The 25,231-nt window shown below is 38.5% G+C and overlaps 1 protein-coding gene across 3 annotated transcripts in view; it reads right to left on the reverse strand.

The window, feature by feature from the left end:
• The window catches only part of LOC133568059 (cyclic AMP-responsive element-binding protein 3-like protein 3-A), a 70,703-nt gene that overhangs the window by 35,415 nt on the left and 10,057 nt on the right, over nucleotides 1-25,231 (reverse strand). The window contains exon 2 of one of the 3 annotated variants that reach the window (XM_061919764.1): nucleotides 2,389-2,446. The exons of the other annotated variants lie outside the window; for them this stretch is intronic. Coding sequence (XP_061775748.1) covers nucleotides 2,389-2,446 — 58 coding nt within the window. The remainder of the gene's footprint in view (nucleotides 1-2,388; nucleotides 2,447-25,231) is intronic. 3 annotated transcript variants of the gene reach the window in all.

The following is a 25,231-nucleotide window of genomic DNA, read 5'->3' on the forward strand; positions in this document are numbered from 1 at the left end:
CAGGACTTTGGGAAGGTCATTCTAAAACCTTCATTCGAGCCTGATTTAGCCATTCCTATACCACTTTTGACGAGTGTTTGGGGTCATAGTCCTGTTGGAACACCCAACTGCGCCCAAGACCCAACCTCCGGGCTGATGATTTTAGCTTGTCCTGAAAAAATTGGGAGGTAATCCTCCTTTTTCATTGTCCCATTTAAAGCAGCAGTTCCATTGGCAGCAAAAAAGGCCCAGAGCATAATACTACCACCACCATACTTGACGGTAGGCCTAGTGTTCCTGGGATAAAGGCCTCACCTTTTCTCCTCCAAACAAATTGCTGGGTATTGTGGCCAAACAGCTTAATTTTTGTTTCATCTGAAAAACAGAACTTTCCTCCAGAAGGTTTTATCTTTGTCAATGTTTTTACAGATGTAAGAAAAGAACAAAAATATTAATAATACGGTTTTGTAACTGCTTAAACTATTGTGTTAAAGTATTAATGTTCACTTTACATATTTAACTGTGTCCATTACGGTGGTTGTATATTTTCAAAACAATTCATAAGTTAGTATTATTTTAGTTTTTTCTTAACTAACTAAACTTGTTTATATCTTAAGGCTATTTTGTTTTTATTTTGAGACCTTCTAGTATTTTAGATCAGAGGTGACTAAACATTTTCCACCCAGGGCCACAAACTGAAAAGGGAATTTTTTTTGCATTTTATTTTTTATCAAAAAAAGAAAATATGCTAAATACAAAGACAAAATTATATAACAATTATAATTAGATTTCAGTTTTTTCTAATTAGATTCCAATTTTTTGGCTCTTTTTTCTTACATTGTTACTGTTTTTTTTAGATAGACATGTTGTTGTTTGAAAATACACAACTTTCTGAAATTTTAGCACAACATATCGGAATTGGAATTATTTTCCCATGTAGTAAAATAACAAAAATATGAATAATACGATTGTGTAATTGCTTAAAAACTGCTTGTACATTTACACATTTAACTGTGTCCATTATGGTATTTGGAGTTTATTTAAACCAATTCACATATTTGTATTGTTTTAGGTTTTTCTTAACTAACTAAACTTGTTTATATTTTAAGGCTATTTTGTTTTTATTTTGAGACCTTTAGTATTTTTCATCTTATTTGCATTTTATTTTTTATTTTAAAAAAATATAACTAATAACAATTATTATATTTAACGACAAAATGATGTTATAATTATAATTATATTTCAGTTTTTCTCATTCCATTGCATTTTTTTGCTCTTTTTTCTTACATTTGCACTGTTATGTTATTGTTTGAAGATACACAACTTTCCTAAATTTTAGTACAACGTATTGGTATTAGAATTGGAATTCTTTTCCCACGTAAGAAAAGTACAAAAATATGTAACTGCTTAAACTCGTGTATCAAAATATTAATGTTCAGTTAAATATTTAACTGTTTATTATGGTTGTTTTATTTTTCTAAACTAATTCACAAGTTAGTATTATTTTAGTTTGTTTTAACTAACTAAACTTGTTTATATTTCAAGGCTATTTTGTTTTTGTTTTTATTTTGAGACCTTCTAGTATTTTTCATCTTATTTGCATTTTATTTTTTATTTAAAAAAAATATAGCTAAAAACAAATATTATATTTAACGCAAAATTATGTTATAATTATAATCATATTTTAGTTTTTCTCATTCCATTCCAATTTTTTGCTCTTTTTTCTTACATTTGCACTGTTATGTTATTGTTTAAAAATACACAACTTTCTTAAATTTTAGTACAACGTATTGGTATTAGAATTGGAATTCTTTTCCCATGTAAGAAAAGTACAAAAATATGTAACTACTTAAACTCGTGTATCAAAATATTAAAGTTCAGTTAAATATTTAACTGTTTATTATGGTTGTTTTATTTTTTCTAAACTAATTCACAAGTTAGTATTATTTTAGTTTGTTTTAACTAACTAAACTTGTTTATATTTTAAGGCTATTTTATTTTTATTTTGAGACCTAATATGTTAGATTAGGGGTGACTAAACACATTTTTTGCTCTTTTTTTCTTACATTTTTAAAGTTTTTTTAGATGGATATATATTATTGTTCGAAAATACACAACTTTCCTAAATTTTAGCGCAATGCATCGGTATTGGAATTGGAGTTTTACTTGGTATCGGATCGGAAAGACAATCGGTTGTATCGCACACCACGACTAAACATGTATTTTGTAAACAAATAACAGTCAGACCAGGAATGACAAAAAAATGTGAAAAAACAGTCCGACCTGAGTGAAGTAGTGATGAAAAACGACACACTTTGACAAAAACCTGATTAGTTTAAGACTTGTCTTGACACAGTACTTCCTGTTCCCTGCTGAAAGTCCGCCAGAATAGTGTTCAGTTCTCCTCACCTGGTCTGGGTTCTGCGTCATTAATCCAAGGAGCCGCTGAGACGTGGACCAAAGGCTCCTGCAGATATGTAAACACTGTCAGTGTGACTAGAAGTCTGATTCAGGGGACAAAGTTGAAGTGTGATATCACTCCAGTGCGTTCCCATCCCAGCTGATCAGCATCCAATCAAGTGTTCAGTTGAGGCCCCCAGGAGCCAATCACAACAAATGGTGAAGATAGATCTGTGAACTTTGGCGTCGTCAAGGAAATTCTAACTTGTGGTTTCACATTCTTTTCTTGGCTAGATTCGGAATGAGTAAATGTCTTGTTTACATTTTCGAGTAATGTGCGGCTCCATACTGACATGTCGATAACACCGATACCAGATCTTTATGCTCTAATATTGATTCGCAAATCAAAATATCAATACTTCAGGGCTGTCCAAACTCCAAAGGCCACATACTTAAAAGTCAAAGTATGTATGGGCCATTTTGATATTTCTATATTTAAAAATTATTTTTTAAACATATTGTGTAAGGGGGGGTGGCCTGCGGACCTGCAGCGAAGCAGGGTGTGCTAGGACGGGCTTCGGGATCAGTGACAGGTGCGTAGATGGCCCACCTGGGCCTGGTTATATAATCACCTGTCGTTCTGTTAAAAGGCAGCAGCCGGGAGGACAGAATTGTTGGAGCTGGAGCAAGAGCTAGAGACCAACAGACTACTGCTGAAAAGCAATCTGGGAACATTATTGATGAATAAAAGTCTATTGTAACCATGAAACGTGCTCGCATGACAATGCTTGTGGGTCTGGAGGACCCACTGGAAGAGAGCTTCCACACATATATTGTCAGATTTGTATTATAGGTGACTAAGTATGTCAATACTGATTATTAGTTAGAACATTTCAGCTTTTTCTCAATATACACCGATTTTTAATATATTTTTTCTTACATTTTACTGTTGTTTTTTCCCCATGTAAGAAAAGAATACAAATATCGCTAATATGATTGTGTAAGTGCATGACCTAGTGTGTCAAATATTCAGAAAATATTCATGTTCATTTACACATTTAACTGCGTTCATTACGACTTTTCAAATCAATTAATTAGTTTGTATTATTTTTTGTTTTTCATTAATTACCTAAACTTTGTTTATTTCAAATGTATTTGGTTTTTATTTCGAGATCAGAGGTGTTATTATACTGTATGTTTAGAGACAAAACTTTGTGTTATTGGTGAATAAGTATATTTTTATAACTGGTTAAAAATGATCAGCTTTTTTTTAATTATACGTCATTTTTTGGCTCTTTTTTTCATACATTTTACTGTTCTTTTTAGACGGATATGTTCTCATTTATTATGTTTTATTTATATATACTTAATTTTTTTTAAATTAAATACACATTTTAAGTTTTAGCAGAAACATTAGGTATATCTGCGCAAAGTATCGCTATCTGATCGATATTGCCGATACCAGCCTGAATTTGACCTGGTATCAGATCGGAAAGAAAATGAGTGGTATCGCACATCACTACAATATGTACGTTAGTTTATAAGTCAAGTATTTTGTTATTAATTATTAGTTAAAACATTTAAACTTTTTATCAATATATACCAATTTTTTTCTCTTTTTTCGTACATTTTATTGCTTTTTGCCCATTTTAGATTAGAATAAAATATTAATAATATGATTGTGTAAGTCAAGGGTCCCCAAACTACGGCCTGCGGGCCAGATCCGGCCCGCCAGCGTTCGAGATCTGGCCCGCTGGAAATCCCAAGTTAAAAAAAAAATGTTTTATTTATTTATTTATTTTTATTTTTAAAAATCTGTCCTTTCTAATCCATTTTCTACCGCTTGTTGCTTGTTACTCTCAGAGTCTCCTAGACGCTCAGGCAAATCACATTGTCTAAAAATGCATTTTCCAATCGATGACGGGATATCATATATATATATATATATATATATACATATATATATATATATATATATATCTTTTTTTTTACCATTATATATATATATATTTAAACAGGCCGGCCCCCAGCCAAATTATTTTAACCCAATGCGGCCCCCGGGTCAAAAAGTTTGGGGACCCCTAGTGCCTGTAAGAAAATATTCATGTTCATTTACACCTTTAACTGTGTTTTTTACGACTTTTCAAATTAATTCATTAGTTAGTATTATTTTGTTTTTTAATTAATTAACTGAACTTTGTTTTTTTTAAAGTGAATTTTGTATTTATTTTGAGATCGAGGGTGTTATTATACTGTATGTTTAGAGACAAAACATTGTGTTATTGGTGACTAAGTATATTTTTATAATTGGTTTAAAATGTTCAGCTTTTTTTCATTACATTTCCTTTTTCGGCTCTTTTTTTCTTACATTTTACTGTTTTTTTTTTAGGCAGATGTTCTCATTTATTATTTTTTATTTACAGTGGGGCAAAAAAGTATTTAGCCAGCCAGCGATTGTGCAAGTTTTCCCACTTAAAATGATGACAGAGGTCTGTAATTTTCATCATAGGTACACTTCAACTGAGAAACAGAATGTGGATAAAAAAACAGGAATTCACATTGTAGGAATTTTAAAGATTTTTTTTGTGAATTACGGTGAAAATAAGTATTTGGTCAACTATTCAAAGCTCTCACTTATGGCAGGAGGTTTTGGCTCAAAATCTCACGATACATGGCCCCATTCATTCTTTCCTTAACACGGATCAATCGTCCTGTCCCCTTAGCAGAAAAACAGCCCCAAAGCATGATGTTTCCACCCCCATGCTTCACAGTAGGTATGGTGTTCTTGGGATGCAACTCAGTATTCTTCTTCCTCCAAACACGACAAGTTGAGTTTATACCAAAAAGTTCTATTTTGGTTTCATCTGACCACATGACATTCTCCCAATCCTCTGCTGTATCATCCATGTATCCATTTTGGTATAAACTCAACTCGTCGCGTTTGGAGGAAGAAGAATACTCAGGAGTGTAAGAATTCAAGATTTAACAACTGGACGGTATCGTTATTATGAGCTCACTGTTAAATTAGACATTAGAAGAGATTTTATTATGATACAATTTAACATTTATGAACACACACAGAAGTACGGGAAATCGATACAGTTGAGTATCGATTTCCCACATACCAGGAATGAGTACCATACCGATTCAAATGTGAAAGTATCCATCCCTGAACACACACACACACTTAATATTCAAAACTGGAACGGTCTCTGTGAACCAGGAAGGGCTGTTATCTTTTCAATCAGCTGATAAGTCCCTGAAATGTGCAATAAAATGACACATTTAATTGCAATAAAATGACACGTTTAATTGCAATAAAATGACACATTTAATTGCACATCAGTATGAATGTTATGTAAGAAGACATTAATGTTACTGTATTGGTCAGGATGATACAGAGTCGACTGAGAAGCTCCAAAAAGCATGTCTGCAATGAATTGGAAGCTGCTGGAACACAGGTGTCGCCATGGACTGAGAGGCTACCATGCAAGATGGAAGCCCTCGCTCCAGAAGCCACACCTTAATGCTCGTCTAAAGTCGGCTGCTGATAACAAGGACAAATATAAAACCTTCTGGAGGAAAGTTCTGTGGTCAGATGAAACAAAAATGGAGCTTTTTGGCCACAATACCCAGCAATATGTTTGAAGGAGAAAAGGTGAGGCCTTTAATCCCAGGAACACCATGCCTACCGTCAAGCATGGTGGTGGTAGTATTATGCTCTGGAGCTTGTTTTGCTGCCAGTAGAACTGGTGCTTTACAGAGAGTAAATGGGACACTGAAAAATAGAGGATTGCCGCCAAATTCTTCAGGACAAGCTAAAATCATCAGCCCGGAGGTTGGGTCTTGGGCACAGTTGGGTGTTCCAACAGGACAATGACCCCAAACACAGATCAAAAGTGGTAAAGGAATGGCTAAATCGGGCTAGAATGAAAGTTTTAGAATGGCCTTCCCAAAGTCCTGGCTTAAACGTGTGGACAATGCTGAAGAAACAAGTCCATGTCAGAAAACCAACACATTTAGCTGAACTGCACCGATTTTGTCAAGAGGAGTGGTCCACAATCCAAGCAGAGGCTTGTGGATGGCTACCAAAAGTGCCTTATTGCAGTGAAACTTGCCAAGGGACATGTAAGCAAATATTAACATTGCTGTACGTATACTTTTGATTGCTCACATTTTCAGTAGAGCCATAATAAATTCATAAGAAGCAAACTCCATGAATGTTTTTTGTGACCAACAAGTATGTGCTCCAATCACTACATTACAAAAAAATAAGAGTTGTACAAATTATTGGAAACTCAAGACAGCCATGACATTATGTTCTTTACAAGTGTATGTAAACTTTTAATCGTGACTGTATATGTGTGTATATGTATGTGTATGTATGTGTATGTATATATGTATGTATGTATATAGGAGATTCTGATGATCTGATGATCTCCTGATGATTGAGGGAACCCCTCATGAAACAGTTCTGTAGAGATGGAGTAGTCTTGTGATTTTTCCCACACCTACATATGTATGTATATATGTGTGTGTATGTGTATATGTGTATGTATTTATATGTGTATGTATGTATGTGTGTGTATGTATGTATACATGTATGTATATATGTACATATATATGTATGTATGTCTGTATATATGTATGTATGTATATATGTACATATATTAATATTTGTGTATATATATATATATATATATATATATATATATATATATATATATATATATATATATATATGTATTTATATGTGTGTATATATATGTGTGTGTGTATGTGAAGTGAAGTGAATTATATTTATATAGCGCTTTTTCCTCAAGAGACTCAAATTCTTTTTACATAGTGAAACCCAATATCTAAGTTACAATTAAACCAATGTGGGTGACACTGAGAGCAGGTGGGTAAAGTGTCTTGCTCAAGGACACAACAGTATTGACTAGGATGGCGGAAGTGGGGATTGAACCTGCAACCCTCAAGCAGCTGAAACGGCCGCTCTATATACACATGTATGTGTATTTTATGTGTATATGTATATATGAATATGTACTGTATATGTATATATAAATAAATAAATGTGTTAATAAGTAATGAATACGATTAAAATCAAAAGTAAGATGACTAATTTAGTGTTAATATTTGAGTGTTCCTGGGGAACTCTTTAATGGAAAAGAAGGTTAAGAAATGTAATTATTAACCATTTTATAGGTGTGAATGTGAAGGTATGGAGGGGGCTCGCCTTGACATGACATACAAGATCAATATTATCTCAAAAGACGGTCCTTGGCGTACTTTGTGTTGCATTTTAAATGTAAGAAAAGCAGATTTATAATCAAAGTTTGATTGGTTGATAGCTCAAGTGTGCCTAATGAAGTGGCTGAAGGTTTTCTTTTGCTTCAATTTGCTAATCTGAGCACGCCGCCTTGCTCGTGGCTCACATGTTGCATCAGATAGTGCGTCTCCAGCTTGACTGACTAAAGAACAAACACAAACATGACTTAATTATGACAAGTGTTGGATTTCCTGGTGCGTGGGTCTGTGTGGACCCCTGCTGAGCTCTAAAGCAAACACACGTTAGTCCAATTAGACCTCAAACATATTGACTCCACGCTGGTTCCTCAAAACAAACACTAACCAAGTTGTTCTGGAAAATTGGACAGAGTAGGGGATTTTTTTTTCCCAAACATTGTTTAGTCTCAGGTGCAAAACAAAAGATTTCAGTTGCATAGGTTAAGACCCAAAGCACGACAACGTGGGTTTGGTTTGACTCGGTAGAATTCCCCACGCCTCATCTTTCCTTATCTTTACTGCCGCACTAAAATACATCTGTCTCAGCTTTTATTATTAAGGATACACTCCATAAAGGCAAGAATTACGTAAGATGTTCAGTCAGGAACATGCACACATGCAGAGATGGGTTATCATCTGTGCTTGACAAAAAGAAGATACTTCCTTTACTGCCTGGAACGCCATCACAACCTCCTCAAATGCTAATATACAAACCCCGTTTCCATATGAGTTGGGAAATTGTGTTAGATGTAAATATAAACAGAATACAATGATTTGCAAATCATTTTCAACCCATATTCAGTTGAATATGCTACAAAGACAACATATTTGATGTTCAAACTGATAATTTGTTTTTGTTTTTGTGCAAATAACCATTAACTTTAGAATTTGATGCCAGCAACACGTGACAAAGAAGTTGGGAAAGGTGGCAATAAATACTGATAAAGTTGAGGAATGCTCATCAAACACTTATTGGGAACGTCCCACAGGTGTGCAGGCTAATTGGGAACAGGTGGGTGCCATGATTGGGTATAAAAACAGCTTCCCAAAAAATGCTCAGTCTTTCACAAGAAAGGATGGGGCGAGGTACACCCCTTTGTCCCTTTGCAAAAAAATGAATAAAGTTTATGAGTTTGAACATTAAATATCTTGTCTTTGTAGTGCATTCAAGTAAATATGGGTTGAAAATAATTTGCAAATCATTGTATTCTGTATATATATATATATATATATATATATATATATATATATATATATATATATATATATATATATATATATATATATATATATGGTACCGGTACAAAAATATTGATATTCGGGACACAACTAGTATGTATATATATATATCAATCAATCAATGTTTACTTATATAGCCCTAAATCACTAGTGTCTCAAAGGGCTGCACAAACCACCACGACATCCTCGGTAGGCCCACATAAGGGCAAGGAAAACTCACACCCAGTGGGACATCGGTGACAATAATGACCCAGTGGGACGTCGGTGACAATGATGACTATGAGAACCTTGGAGAGGAGGAAAGCAATGGATGTCGAGCGGGTCTAACATGATACTGTGAAAGTTCAATCCACAATGGATCCAACACAGTCGCGAGAGTCCAGTCCAAAGCGGATCCAATACAGCAGCGATAGTCCCGTTCACAGCGGAGTCAGCAGGAAACCATCACAAGCGGAGGCGGATCAGCATCGCAGAGATGTCCCCAGCCGATACACAGGCAAGCAGTACATGGCCTCCGGATCGGACCGGACCCCCTCCACAAGGGAGATTGGGACATAGAAGAAAAAGAAAAGAAACGGCAGATCAACTGGTCTAAAAAGGGAGTCTATTTAAAGGCTAGAGTATACAAATGAGTTTTAAGGTGAGACTTAAATGCTTCTACTGAGGTGGCATCTCGAACTGTTACCGGGAGGGCATTCCAGAGTACTGGAGCCCGAACGGAAAACGCTCTATAGCCCACAGACGTTTTTTGGGCTTTGGGAATCACTAACAATATATATATATATATATATATATATATATATATATATATATATATATATATATAAATATATATATATATAAATACAGTATATATAGATATCATTTTCCATCATTGATAAGTGTACCCTGAATTGATAATTTTCAAGTTGTTGTGACTGTACTAGTTAGCTTTAATGAATTTTTTTTTTAAAGGGGAACATTATCACAATTTCAAAAGGGTTAAAAACAATAAAAATCAGTTCCCAGTGGCTTGTTGTATTTTTGGAAGTTTTTTTCAAAATTTTACCGGTCCCGGAATATCCATAAATAAAGATTTAAAGTGCCTTATTTTTGCTATCTTCGAAACCACTATCCATTCACCTGTGACGTCATACAGGGCTGCCAACACAAACAACATGGCGGTTACCACAGCAAGATATAGCGACCTTAGCTCGGATTCAGACTCGGATTTCAGCGGTTTAAGCGATTCAACAGATTACACATATACTGAAACAGATGGTCGGAGTATGGAGGCAGATAGTGAAAACGAAATTGAAGAAGAAATTGAAGCTATTGAGCGAATAGCTATTGACGCTATTCGGCCATAGCGTGGGTGTACCTAATGAAGTGGCCCATAGCTTGGCTGCCTTATTAGCATCGCCGGTAAAATGTGCGGACCAAACGATCAGGACTTTTTGCATCTTGTGACACTGGAGCAACTTAAATCTGTCGATTGGTAAGTGTTTGTTTCGCATTAAAAGTGGGTATCTAGTTTCAAATGTACATACAGCTAGCGTAAATAGCATGTTAGCATTGATTAGCGTAGTATGTTAGCATCGATTAGCTGGCAGTCATGCCGTGACCAAATATGTCTGATTAGCACATAAGTCAACAACATCAACAAAACTCACCTTTGTGATTTCGTTGACTTAATTGTTGCAAATGCATCTGCAGGTTATCCATACATCTCTGTGCCATGTCTGTCTTAGCATCGCCGGTCAAATGTGAAGACACTCTGGCAAATTCAATGGGGGTCTGGCGGCAGATTTCTTGCCAGCGGTGCAACTTGAATCCCTCCCTGTTAGTGTTATTACACCCTCTGACAACACACCGACGAGGCATGATGTCTCCAAGGTTCCAAAAAATAGTCGAAAAAACGGAAAATAACAGAGCTGAGACCCGGTGTTTGTAATGTGAAAATGAAAATGGCGGGTGTGTTACCTCGGTGACGTCACGTTCTGACGTCATCGCTAAAAGGCCGATAAACAGAAAAGCGTTTAATTTGCCAAAATTCACCCATTTAGAGTTCGGAAATCGGTTGAAAAAAATACATGGTCTTTTTTCTGCAACATCAAGGTATATATTGACGCTTGCATAGGTTTGGTGATAATGTTCCCCTTTAAACAAACAAGCTTTTAATAAAATACCTACAATGTGTTGGTGCCTTGCCAGATTTTGTATTTTGCAGCTAGACTGGATTTGTATTCATGCTGTAAAAGCACTTGAATTCAGAGGAGGAGCTACACCGTGTTTGGATACCACCTCCATGTATTATTTACACAAAATGTGTTGATCATGGTTCGACTTTCAAAGATGTTTGGTATTGTAAGCTGTGATAGTTCCACCTGATTGAATGCTTCTGATATTCTGTATTATTTACACAAAATGTGTTGATCGTGGTTAGACCGTCAAAGATGTTTTGTAATGTAACCTGTGATAGTTCTACCCGATTAAATCAGCAACTTTTTTAATTTTCCTGAAGGAACTCTCCTGAAGGAATCAATAAAGTATCTATCTATCTATCTATCTATCTATCTATCTATATGCTTCTGAAATTCTGAATTATTTACACAAAATGTGTTGATCATGGTTAGACTGTCAAAGATGTTTTGTAATGTAACCTGTGATGGTCCCACTGAGAATCAGCGTCTCCAAGGCAGAGTCCATGGTTCTTGCCCGGAAAAGGGTGGAATGCCATCTCCGGGTTGGGGAGGAGACCCTGCCCCAAGTGGAGGAGTTCAAGTACCTAGGAGTCTTGTTCACGAGTGGGGGAAGAGTGGATCGTGAGATCGACAGGCGGCGTCTTCAGTAATGCGGACGTTGTACCGATCCGTTGTGGTGAAGAAGGAGCTGAGCCGGAAGGCAAAGCTCTCAATTTACCGGTCGATCTACTTTCCCATCCTCACCTATGGTCATGAGCTTTGGGTCATGACCGAAAGGATAAGATCACGGGTACAAGCGGCCCAAATGAGTTTCCTCCGCCGTGTGGCGGGGCTCTCCCTTAGAGATAGGGTGAGAAGCTCTGCCATCCGGGAGGAACTCAAAGTAAAGCCGCTGCTCCTTCACATCGAGAGGAGCCAGATGAGGTGGTTCGGGCATCTGGTCAGGATGCCACCCGAACGCCTCCCTAGGGAGGTGTTTGGGGCACGTCCAACCGGTAGGAGGCCACGGGGAAGACCCAGGACACGTTGGGAAGACTATGTCTCCCGGCTGGCCTGGGAACGCCTCGGGATCCCCCGGGAAGAGCTAGACGAAGTGGTTGGGGAGAAGGAAGTCTGGGTTTCCCTGCTTAGGCTGTTGCCCCCGCAACCCGACCTCGGATAAGCGGAAGAAGATGGATGGATGGACGGATAAATGCTTCTGATATTCTGTAAATGTTGATATATATATACACACACACACATATATATATACATACAGTATATGTATGTATATACGTATTTTAGGGATCTATTTTAGGCCCCATCCTGTTCGCTCTTTATCTCCTCCCTCTTGGAGATATTTTTAAGAAACATGGAGTGTTTTATCACTTTTATGCAAATGACTGCCAAATTTATATGCGGATTTCAAAAAGCCGCGGCCCCCTGACATCCCTTCTTAACTGTCCATGCGACGTCAAGGCTTGGTTAGCCCAGGATTTTTTAATAATGAATGAGGGAAAAACACAAATTTTAGTTTTTGGTCCGGCCCTCACTGACTTGGGACCATTGCAAAATGATGTGCGTCCCAAAGTCACCAGCCTTGGCGTCACTATAGATAGCGATTTTAAACTAGACAAATGGCGTTTTAAAATCGTGTTTTTATCACCTTCGTCTTTTAGTAAAGGTTAAACCGTTTTTATCTTTTAACCTTTTTGAACAAGTGGTGCATGCTTTTATTTCAAGTGGCCTGGACTACTGCAATGCACTTTATGCTGGCATTAGCCAAAAAGCTCTCTCCCGGTTGCAGTTAGTCCAGAACGCGGCAGCAGGACTTTTAACAGGGGCCAGGAAACGCCAGCATATAACCCCAATTCTTCAGAGTTTGCACTGGCTCCCTGTTCGTTTTAGAATTGATTTTAAAACATTGCTGTTTGTTTTTAAATCTTTACATGGACTGGCACCTCAGTATATCTCGGACATTATCCAAATTTACATTCCTGCGCGCGCTCTGAGGTCCGAGAGCCAGTTCTAGCTCGTGGTGCCCAAGACCAGACTTAAGACCAGGGGAGACAGGGCCTTCTCTGTGGTCGGCCCTAAGCTCTGGAACACTCTGCCCCTCCATGTTCAAACTGCTTCCACAGTGGAGTGTTTTAAGTCTCGTCTTAAGACCCACTTTTATTCTTTGGCTTTTAACACTACGTGAGTTGTGTGGTCCTCTGTCCTCTGTTGTCCTCTGTGTTTTTTATACACTTTGATTTCTATTTTACTGTTTTAATAGATTTCCATCCATCCATCCATCATCTTCCGCTTATCCGAGGTCGGGTCGCGGGGGCAACAGCCTAAGCAGGGAAACCCAGACTTCCCTCTCCCCAGCCACTTCGTCTAGCTCTTCCCGGGGGATCCCGAGGCGTTCCCAGGCCAGCCGGGAAACATAGTCTTCCCAACGTGTCCTGGGTCTTCCCCGTGGCCTCCTACCGGTTGGACGTGCCCTAAACACCTCCCTAGGGAGGCGTTCGGGTGGCATCCTGACCAGATGCCCGAACCACCTCATCTGCCTCCTCTCCATGTGGAGGAGCAGCGGCTTTACTTTGAGTTCCTCCCGGATGGCAGAGCTTCTCACCCTATCTCTAAGGGAGAGACCCGCCACACGGCGGAGGAAACTCATTTCGGCCGCTTGTACCCGTGATCTTATCCTTTCGGTCATGACCCAAAGCTCATGACCATAGGTGAGGATGGGAACGTAGATCGACCGGTAAATTGAGAGCTTTGCCTTCCGGCTCAGCTCCTTCTTCACCACAACGGATCGGTACAACGTCCGCATTACTGAAGACGCCGCACCGATCCGCCTGTCGATCTCACCATCCACTCTTCCCCCACTCGTGAACAAGACTCCTAGGTATTTGAACTCCTCCACTTGGGGCAGGGTCTCCTCCCCAACCCGGAGATGGCATTCCACACTTTTAATAGATTTTACCCTTTAAAATAGTTTTTAATCATATTTGCTTTTATATTGTTTTTTTTTTTATATTGGTTTTATATTTATTTATTTTTGGTTTTTATTCAGTCATTGGTGGAGCATAATATTGTTTTTTTTAATATTGTTTTTAACATGGCTGTGCAGCACTTTGGAAACGTTATTGTTGTTTAAATGTGCTATATAAATAAAGTGGATTGGATTGTATTGGATGTATGTGTACATATATACACAGCATATGAATGTATATGTTTATATATACAATATATATAGACATATATGTATCTGTATATACTGTATATGTGTATTAGGGGTGTTGGGAAAAAATCGATTGGAATTCGAATTGCAATTCTCACGTTGTGCGATCCAAAATCTATTTTCATTTATAAAAATGGGGGGGATTTTTTTTATTTTTTTAATTAATCAATCCAACAAAACAATACACAGCAATACCATAACAATGCAATCCAATTCCAAAACCAAACCTGACCCAGCAACACTCAGAACTGCAATAAACAGAGCAATTAAGAGGAGACACAAACACCACACAGAACAAACCAAAAGTAGTGAAACAAAAATGAATATTATCAACAACAGTATCAATAATAGTTATAATTTCAGCATAGCAGTGATTAAAAATCCCTCATTGACATTATCATTAGACATTTATAAAAATAAAAAAAACACTTGCATCGCATCTCATAAGCTTGACAACACACTGTGTCCAATGTTTTCACAAAGATAAAATAACTCATATTTTAGGTTAGTTTAATAGTTACAACAAATTTATATTATTGCAATTAGTTGATAAAACATTGTCCTTTACAATTATAAAAGCTTTTTACAAAAATCTACTACTCTGCTTGCATGTCAGCAGACTGGGTTAGATCCTGCTGAAATCTTATGTATTGAATGAATACAGAATCCTTTTAAATCGGGGAAAAATCGTTTTTGAATCGAGAATCGCGTTGAATTGAAAAAATAAATACATTTTGAACGGAATCGTGACCCCAAGAATCAATATTGAATCGAATAGTGGGACACCCAAATATTTGCAGCTCTAACATATAAATATAAATATATATATATATATATCAGGGATGCACCGAAATGAAAATTTGTGGCCGAAGCCGAATAAAATTTAAATGGTTGGCCGAAGGCCGAATACCGAATAATGAATGCAGTTTTTCACAATTTTTTTAATATTGCATAAATAGCCTAGAATAAATATTTGGACATCTTTTTCAAATAAAGTAATTTTTTTATTGAATATTGACATTTTTTTAATATTCCAGTAGCCTTTGCTTTTCAAAAAAAAGCACAAAGTTTTTCATTTATATTAGGCCTTCAAACAAAACATGCATTCCCCAAAAAAATAAAGTGCATCAAAGTGGATAAACCCACAACAAATGAATTATTATCCTTTTGGCAAAAGTCTGCTTAGCCACAGTAGATATGCTAATAATGTAAACAGAAGGCTCAAGTAAATCTCAATTAAGTGTGTGCTTGTAACCTCATACACTTATACAGGTAGCCTACACAACAGGCTAATAATGTCAACAGAGGCCCATCTAAATCTCAATAAGTGTGTGCTTGTAACCTCATACACTTTTGCAGGTACACGGCGTCACCGCGTCACTGCACGTTGGTTGATTGTGTCACCGCGTCAAAAAATTGCGTCACACGCCACTATTCGGCCTTGTTTTTAACTCATTCCACCGAAGGCCGAATGTGGCTTTTTTTGCCATATTCGGCCGAATATATTCGGTTACCGATTAATCGGTGCATCCCTAATATATATATATATATATATATATATATATATAATACATGTATGTATAAATATAATACTTAAAATTTGAGAGACAGTTACAAAGTATATTACACATAAAAATATTTACTCTTTGCCCTTTCATGAGGAAAAGCTCATTAAGTGTTATATTGAGCACTCTATGAATGATGTTTACTGAACAATCACATTAAGATGTACTTGTATCTGCATCCACTTATTATCAGTGCAATAATAACCTCACTTGCATGGCAGCAGGGCTTTACTATCTTTACTGCAGCCATATCTTCAGAGTGGAGTGTCTCAAAGTACATGCAGATATCACCAAACCAGGACAAGATAACTTTTTCCTTGCACGGAATATCACATTTTCTTACGATGGACTGTCCCTTTATCAGTAGTTTGTAGTTTAAAAAAACAACAACATAGTTTTCCTGTATAAAATACGAGACAGTAAGACGAGTGTGTTTGGTTCAGACCCGTCTGAACAGACGAGTGAGTGTATGCGATTTAGGCACAACAGCTTATCAGGATTACCTAGAAAACGAATATTGGCTTGCTCTTATCTCCTAATTAGGGATAAGCAGGGTGAAAACATGAATAAATCATTTTCTGGAAATGCAAAGTGAAACACACAAGAGAGAATGTACAGTAAATCAGCACAATGCAGTCTGGAGATGCTGCTGATCCAATATTTTCTACAAAACCCAAAAGCAGTGAAGTTGTCATGTTGGGTAAATGGTAAATAAAAAGAGAATACAATAATTTGCTAAAATTGTTTTCAATTTATATTCAATTGAATAGACTGCAAAGACAAGATACTTAACGTTTGAACTGAAAAACTGTGTTATTGTTTGCAAATGTTAGCTCACCTGGTGTTTGATGCCTGCATAAGCTGGCACAAGAGGCAAAAAAGACTGAGAAAGTTGAGGAATACTCATCAAAGACTTATTTGGAACATCCCACAGGTGAACAGGCTAATTGGGAACAGCTGATTGGGTATAAAAGCAGCTTCTGTGAAATGCTCAGTCATTCACAAACAAGGACGGGGCAAGGGTCACCACTTTGTCAACAAATGCCTGAGAAAATTGTTTAAGAACAACATTTCTCAACCAACTATTGCATCGAATTTAGGGATTTCAACATCTACGCTACGTAATATCATCAAAGGGTTCAGAGACACTGCAGTAAATCATTGCACATAAGCAGCAAGGATGAAAACCAACATTGAATGCCTGTGACCTTCAATCCCTCAAGTGGTATTGCATCCAAAAAATTACATCAGTGTGTAAAGGATATCACCACATGGGCTCAGGAACACCAGACATAAAAAAAAACACTGTCAATAACTACAGTTGGTTACTACATCTGGAAGTGCAAGTTAAAACTATGTTATGCAAAGCGAAAGCCATTTATCAACAACACCCAGAAACACTGGGCCCGAACTCATCTAAGATGGACCGATGCAAAGTGGGAAAAGTGTTCTGTGGTCTGACAAGTCCACATTTCAAACAGTTTTTGGAAACTGTGGACGTTGTGTCCTCTGGAACAAAGAGGAAAAGAACCCTCTGGATTGTTTTAGGCGCAAAGTGTAAAAGGCAGCATCTGTGATGGTACGGGGGTGTATTAGTGCCCAAGGTATGGGTTACTTACACATCTGTGAAGGCCCCATTACCTCCTAAGGCCCAGCTGTGGTAGTATTATGGCACCTAATTAGAATAAAAACTAAGAATCATTTTTTTATACGATGTACTTAGTCCATAAGTACACAAACGTGCACTTCATGTCTAGTGACATGCTAATTCTTATTTTCACACTTTTTTTTCTCCAAATTCCATTGTATGTTATACTCTTCTGACACCACCAGATGGGAGTATAAGTGTCCACATAAACGGCCATAAGACCCCAATTCAGTAGTGTACACATTTTTGGAAATAAGAGCTAAAATGTGCTGTCCACGCATGTGGCCACTAAGCCTTTATGCTGAAAGGTACATACAGGTTTTGGAGCTATATATGTTGTCATCCAAGCAACATTATCATGGACGCCCCTGCTTTTTTCAGCAAGACAATGCCAAGCCACGTGTTACAACAGAGTGGCTTCATAGTAAAAGAGTGCAGGTACTAGATTGGCCTGCCTGTAGTCCAGACCTGTCACCCATTGAAAATATGAAGGCTAAAATGTGAGAAGGGAGACTGTTGAACCACTTCAGCTGTACATCAAGCAAGAATGGGAAAGAATTTCCCTTCAAAATGTGTCTCCCCAGTACCCAAACCTTTACTGGGTGTTGTTGAAAGGAAAGGCCATGTAACACACTGGTAAAAAAAAGCCCCTATGACAACTTTTTTGCAATGTGTTGCTGCCATTAAATTCTAAGTTAATGATTATCATACTTGCCAACCCTCCCGGAATTTCCGGGAGACTCCCGAAATTCAGCGCCTCTCCCGAAAACCTCCCGGGACAAATTTTCTCCCGAAAATCTTCCGAAATTCAGGCGGAGCTGGAGGCCACGCCCCCTCCAGCTCAATGCGGACCTGAGTGAGGACAGCCTGTTTTCACGTCCGCTTTCCCACAATATAAACAGCGTGTCTGCCCAATGACGTTATAACTGTAGAATGATCGACAGCGAGTTCTTGGTCTCTTATGTGGGTTTATTGTTAGGCAGTTTCATTAACGTCCTCCCAGCGCGGTAACAACACACAACAACAGCAGTCACGTTTTTGTCTACCGTAAAGCAGTTCGTCTGCCGTCAACAGCAATGTTGTGACACTCTTAAACAGGACAATACTGCCATCTACTGTACATGCATTTGGTTAGAAAAATACTGACAGAGAATAGAACAAGGATGGACAATTCAACCCATAAAGGCATACTGAAATGAGATGTTCTTATTTAAACGGGGATAGCAGGTCCATATTATGTGTCATACTTGATCATTTCGCGATATTTCCATATGTTTGCTGAAAGGGTTTAGTAGAGAACATCCACAATCAAGTTTGCATTTTTCGGTGCTAAGAGAAAAGCCTTGCCTGTACCGGAAGTCGCAGATGATGACGTCACATGTTGATGGCTCCTCACATATTCACATTGATTTTAATGGGAACCTCCAACAAAAAGTGCTATTCGGACCGAGAAAACGACAATTTCCCATTTAATTTGAGCGAGGATGAAAGATTTGTGTTTGAGGATTATGATAGCGACGGACTAGAAATTTTTTTTTTTAAAGTTCTAAAAAAAAACAAAAAACGCGATTGCGATGGGACGGATTCCGATGTTTTTAGACACATTTACTAGAATATTTCTGGGAAATCCCTTATCTTTCTATTGTGTTGCTAGTGTTTTAGTGAGTTTAATAGTACCTGATAGTCGGAAGGGTGTCTCCACGGGTGTCTTGACGCCAATGTCTCAGGGGAGTCGACGGCAGCTATGGACAGCTTTTCTCCAGTAAGAAGCGACTTTTTAACCAAAATTTTCTCACCGAAACCTGCTGGTTGACATTCCGTCGTGATTCATATTCGCTTGACCGCGCTCTGATCCATAGTAAAGTTTCACCTGCAGGAATTTTAAACAAGGAATCACCGTGTGTTTGTGTGGCTAAAGGCTAAAGCTTCCCAACTCCATCTTTCTACTTTGACTTCTCCAATATTAATTGAAAAAATTGCAAAAGATTCAGCAACACAGATGTCCAAAATACTGTGTAATTATGCGGTTAAAGCAGACGACTTTTAGCTGTGTGTGTGTGCAGCGCTCATACTTCCTAAAAATCTGTGACGTCTTGCGTACACGTCCTCATTACACAACGTTTTCAAGACAAAACTCCCGGGAAATTGAAAATTGCAATTTAGTAAACTAAAAAGGCCGTATTGGCATGTGTTGCAATGTTAATATTTCATCATTGATATATAAACTATCAGACTATGTGGTGGGTAGTAGTGGCTTTCTGTAGGCCTTTTAACTTGTGGAAGGGGTCCGGTCCGATCTGGTGGCCATGTACTGCTTGCCTGTGTATCGGCTGGGGACATCTCTGCGCTGCTGATCCGCCTCCGCTTGGGATGGTTTCCTGAACGGGACTCTCGCTGCTGTGTTGGATCCGCTTTGGACTGGACTCTCGCGACTGTGTTGGATCCATTATAGATTGAACTTTCACAGTATCATGTTAGACTCGCTCGACATCCATTGCTTTCCTCCTCTCCAAGGTTCTCATAGTCATCATTGTCACCGACGTCCCACTGGGTCATTATTGTCACCGATGTCCCACTGGGTGTGAGTTTTCCTTGCCCTTATGTGGGCCTACCGAGGATGTCGTAGTGGTTTGTGCAGCCCTTTGAGACACTAGTGATTTAGGGCTATATAAGTAAACATTGATTGATTGATTGATTGAACTCAACAATGAGTAGATGAGTGTTATGTGTGTGTATATGTGTGAATAAATGAAAACTGAAATTCAAGTATTTCTTATATATATATATATATATATATATATATATATATATATATATATATATATATATATCATTAAACATATTTTTCTATTTATTTATTTTCAAATTTGCCAGCTGTGATTTGCAGATCTTGTCCAGTTCTCAACATCATGCAAGTTTCCAGCTCTCCTTTATTTGGTTGAACTCTGCCCTCTCCTGGTGGAGGTCTGCTACTACAGCAACCACCATCATTCATGCTGGTCAATGAATACTTTGTACGTCAACACTGAGAGCACGGAACCCGTTAGTGCAGACTTGGGCAAATTAAGGACCGTTAAGCTTTTCAATCTGGCCCACTGGACATTCCCAAATATTTCTTTTAGATCTCCATTTTGTCCACTAAAGGCGCCGAGATCATTATCCATGCGTTTGTTACGTCTCGTCTCGATTACTGTAACGTATTATTTTCGGGTCTCCCCATGTCTAGCATTAAAAGATTACAGTTGGTACAAAATGCGGCTGCTAGACTTTTGACAAGAACAAGAAAGTTTGATCACATTACGCCTGTACTGGCTCACCTGCACTGGCTTCCTGTGCACTTAAGATGTGACTTTAAGGTTTTACTACTTACGTATAAAATACTACACGGTCTAGCTCCATCCTATCTTGCCGATTGTATTGTACCATATGTCCCGGCAAGAAATCTGCGTTCAAAAGACTCCGGCTTATTAGTGATTCCTAGAGCCCAAAAAAAGTCTGCGGGCTATAGAGCGTTTTCCGTTCGGGCTCCAGTACTCTGGAATGACCTCCCGGTAACAGTTTGAGATGCTACCTCAGTAGAAGCATTTAAGTCTCACCTTAAAACTCATCTGTATACTCTAGCCTTTAAATAGACCTCCTTTTTAGACCAGTTGATCTGCCGCTTCTTTTCTTTCTCCTATGCCCCCCCCCCCCTTGTGGAGGGGGTCCGGTCCGATGACCATGGATGAAGTACTGGCTGTCCAGAGTCGAGACCCAGGATGGACCGCTCGTCGGGACCCAGGATGGACCGCTCGCCTGTATCGATTGGGGACATCTCTACGCTGCTGATCCGCCTCCGCTTGAGATGGTTTCCTGTGGACGGGACTCTCGCTGCTGTCTTGGATCCGCTTTGAACTGAACTCTCACGGCTGTGTTGGAGCCACTATGGATTGAACTTTCACAGTATCATGTTAGACCCGCTCGACATCCATTGCTTTCGGTCCCCTAGAAGGGGGTGGGGGGTTGCCCATATCTGAGGTCCTCTCCAAGGTTTCTCATAGTCACCATTGTCACTGCCGTCCCACTGGATGTGAATTCTCCCTGCCCACTGGGTGTGAGTTTTCCTTGCCCTTTTGTGGGTTCTTCCGAGGATGTTGTAGTCGTAATGATTTGTGCAGTCCTTTGAGACATTTGTGATTTGGGGCTATATAAATAAACATTGATTGATTGATTGATTGATTTAAGATGGAAAGTGTAGTTGCCATTATGATGTGCAGTCATGTTTTCTAAAGACTGTAAGTCTTCAACCATACAAAGTATTTCAATGCTTGGAATCTGCATCATATACTTACTATGGTCATTTAATTACCGTATTTTCCACACTATAAGGCGTCCCTAAAAACCTAAAATTTTCGCAAAAGCTGACAGTGCGCCTTATAATCCGGTGCGCCTTATATTTGGCCCAATATCATTATAATAAACCAAGAAAAGAAAAGAATATTGAGCCACAACAGTTCTCCCGTCCAAAGGCAAAAAACCTAGTAACTCACTTCTAGCTGATTTTGAGAAAACAAAGGAAAACCAATCCATTTTGATGCTGTCTTTCAAAGATCTACAAAGTCATCAAACGTGAATCAATTGTTTATTTTTCAACAAGTTTTTAACTCACAATACGAAGGTCCTCCAGTCCTGGGTTCAAATCCAGGCTCGGGATCTTTCTGTGTGGAGTTTGCATGTTCTCCCCGTGAATGCGTGGGTTCCCTCCGGGTACTCCGGCTTCCTCCCACTTCCAAAGACATGCACCTGGGGATAGGTTGATTGGGAACACTAAATTGGCCCTAGTGTGTGAATGTGAGTGTGAATGTTGTCTGTCTACCTGTGTTGGCCCTGCGATGAGGTGGCGACTTGTCCAGGGTGTACCCCGCCTTCCGCCCGATTGTAGCTGAGATAGGCGCCAGCGCCCCCCCCGCGACCCCAAAAGGGAATAAGCGGTAGAAAATGGATGGATGGAAGTTTTTAACTATTTTTATATCTTTTTTTCCAAATAGTTCAAGAAAGACCACTACAAATGACCAATATTTTGCACTGTTATACAATTTAATAAATCATAAACTGATGACATAGTGCTGTATTTTACTTCTTTATCTCTTTTTTTCAACCAAAAATGCTTTGCTCTGATTAGGGGGTACTTGAATAAAAAAAAAAATTCCCTGAAAAATGGTTGGGGACATACAAATGAATAAACAGTTTGTATAAATAAACACGTATTTGTAAATTGAGATTTGAAAATACATACAAATAAAATATATGAACACAAAAAATTGACATACAAATTAATCAAAAATTTGCATAAATAAACATGTATTTGTAAATATATTTTACAAACTATTTTTTTGTGAAGAAATGTTTCGAATGAAGTTCATGACTCCAGATGGATCTCTATTACAATCCCCAAAGAGGGCACTTTAAATTGATGATTACTTCTATGTGTAGAAATCTTTATTTATAATTGAATCACTAGTTTATTTTTCAACAAGTTTTTAACTATTCTTATATATTTTTTTCCAAATAGTTCAAGAAAGACCACTAAAAATCAACAATATTTTGCACTGTGATACAATTTCATAAATCACAAACTGATGACATAGTGCTGTATTTTACTTCTTTATCTCTTTTTTTTCAACCAAAAATGCTTTGCTCTGATTAGGGGGTACTTGAATTAAATAAATGTTCACAGGGTGACTTTATGCAATTCTTTAATACGGTGGCAGAGGGGTTAGTGCGTCTGCCTCACAATACGAAGGTCCTGCAGTCCTGGGTTCAAATCCAGGCTCGGGATCTTTCTGTGTGGAGTTTGCATGTTCTCCCCGTGAATGCGTGGGTTCCCTCCGGGTACTCCGGCTTCCTCCCACTTCCAAAGACATGCACCTGGGGATAGGTTGATTGGCAACACTAAATTGGCCCTAGTGTGTGAATGTGAGTGTGAATGTTGTCTGTCTATCTGTGTTGGCCCTGCGATGAGGTGGCGACTTGTCCAGGGTGTACACCGCCTTCCGCCCGATTGTAGCTGAGATAGGCGCCAGCGCCCCCCGCGACCCCGGAAGGGAATAAGCGGTAGAAAATGGATGGATGGATTAATAAGAAAATTGAAGTCGTTAGAAAGGAGATTAAAGACAATGCGTCCCAGCTACAACGGGGTTCTATTAACACAGATACGATGGTATATACGGCAGATACTGCCCTCCAAAATAGTTTCTCTCGTTTTGAGGAAATAACATTAGAGGAATTGTTACAACGTGTAAATGGAATAAAACAAACAACATGTTCACTTGACCCTCTTCCTGGGAAACTTATCAAGGAGCTCTTTGTATTATTAGCTCCATCAGTGCTAAATATTATAAACTTATCACTTTCCTCGGGCACTGTTCCCCTAGCATTCAAAAAAGCGGTTATTCATCCTCTTCTTAAAAGACCTAACCTCGATCCTGACCTCATGGTAAACTACCGACCGGTGTCTCACCTTCCCTTTATTTCAAAAATCCTTGAAAAAAATTGTTGCAGAGCAGTTAAACGAACACTTAACGTCTTTAAGGTTTTACTACTTACGTATAAAATACTACACGGTCTAGCTCCATCCTATCTTGCCGATTGTATTGTACCATATGTCCCGGCAAGAAATCTGCGTTCAAAGGACTCCGGCTTATTAGTGATTCCCAAAGCCCAAAAAAAGTCTGCGGGCTGTAGAGCGTTTTCATTTAGGGCTCCAGTACTCTGGAATGCCCTCCCGGTAACAGTTCGAGATGCCACCTCAGTAGAAGCATTTAAGTCTCACCTTAAAACTCATTTGTATACTCTAACCTTTAAATCAGGGGTGCCCATTACGTCGATCGCGATCGACTGGTCGATCTCGGAGGGTGTGTCAGTCGATCTCAAGCCAGGCATTAAAAAATAGACATAAAAATGAGCAATCATCAATCATACCAAGACTTCACTTTCGTCAGTTGTTTGACATTCTCGGCACCCGAGGATCTTGTGAGATGACGCTGGCTGCTGCGAGCTCATATTTAAGAAAAAAATCACTAACAGGGCGGACGCAGAGAAACACATTTTATTTCTAGAGACTCCGTACCTACTGTCAAAACTCTAAAGACCGACAGCACAGTTCCTGTCTTCACCATAAAAGACCTGTTTCATCCTGGCTGTGCTAACAAAATAAGAGTCTCAGAAAGCTAGCGTGCACAAGCTAGCAAGCTACGGAGTTTGATGCCAATGTATTTCTCCCCCGCCCTCAGCGACCGCTTTCTCATTTGCTTGCCCACCCGCACACTCACTGACGTCACTCACCTGCTGCCAGACATTAAAGGGCCACACACATATGCTACTCTCATAACAAAGTGTTTAAAAACGAGTATGCAAGTTGGACAAATGAGATGCCAAATCCAACCACTTTCATGTGGTATTGGACAGAAAGGAGGACTTTTTTTTCCCCTCCATTTGAAAATGCGGACGTTATCAGCACCACTGTCTAATTCCAATCAATGCAAGTCATCAGAATCAGGTAATACACCAACTTATATTCTTGTCTTCATGAAAGAAAGGAATCTATGTGTGTTAAACATGCTTGTATTATCATTAAACACCATTAATTTGTTAACAAAAATGTCTCTTTCATAAATAAATAAATATAAATTATAAATAGGAATGAGGTAGATCTCCTCGACTTGGTCAATTGAAAAGT

The sequence above is a fragment of the Nerophis ophidion genome, linkage group LG14 (assembly GCF_033978795.1).
Source record: "Nerophis ophidion isolate RoL-2023_Sa linkage group LG14, RoL_Noph_v1.0, whole genome shotgun sequence".
Classification (NCBI taxonomy): domain Eukaryota; kingdom Metazoa; phylum Chordata; class Actinopteri; order Syngnathiformes; family Syngnathidae; genus Nerophis; species Nerophis ophidion.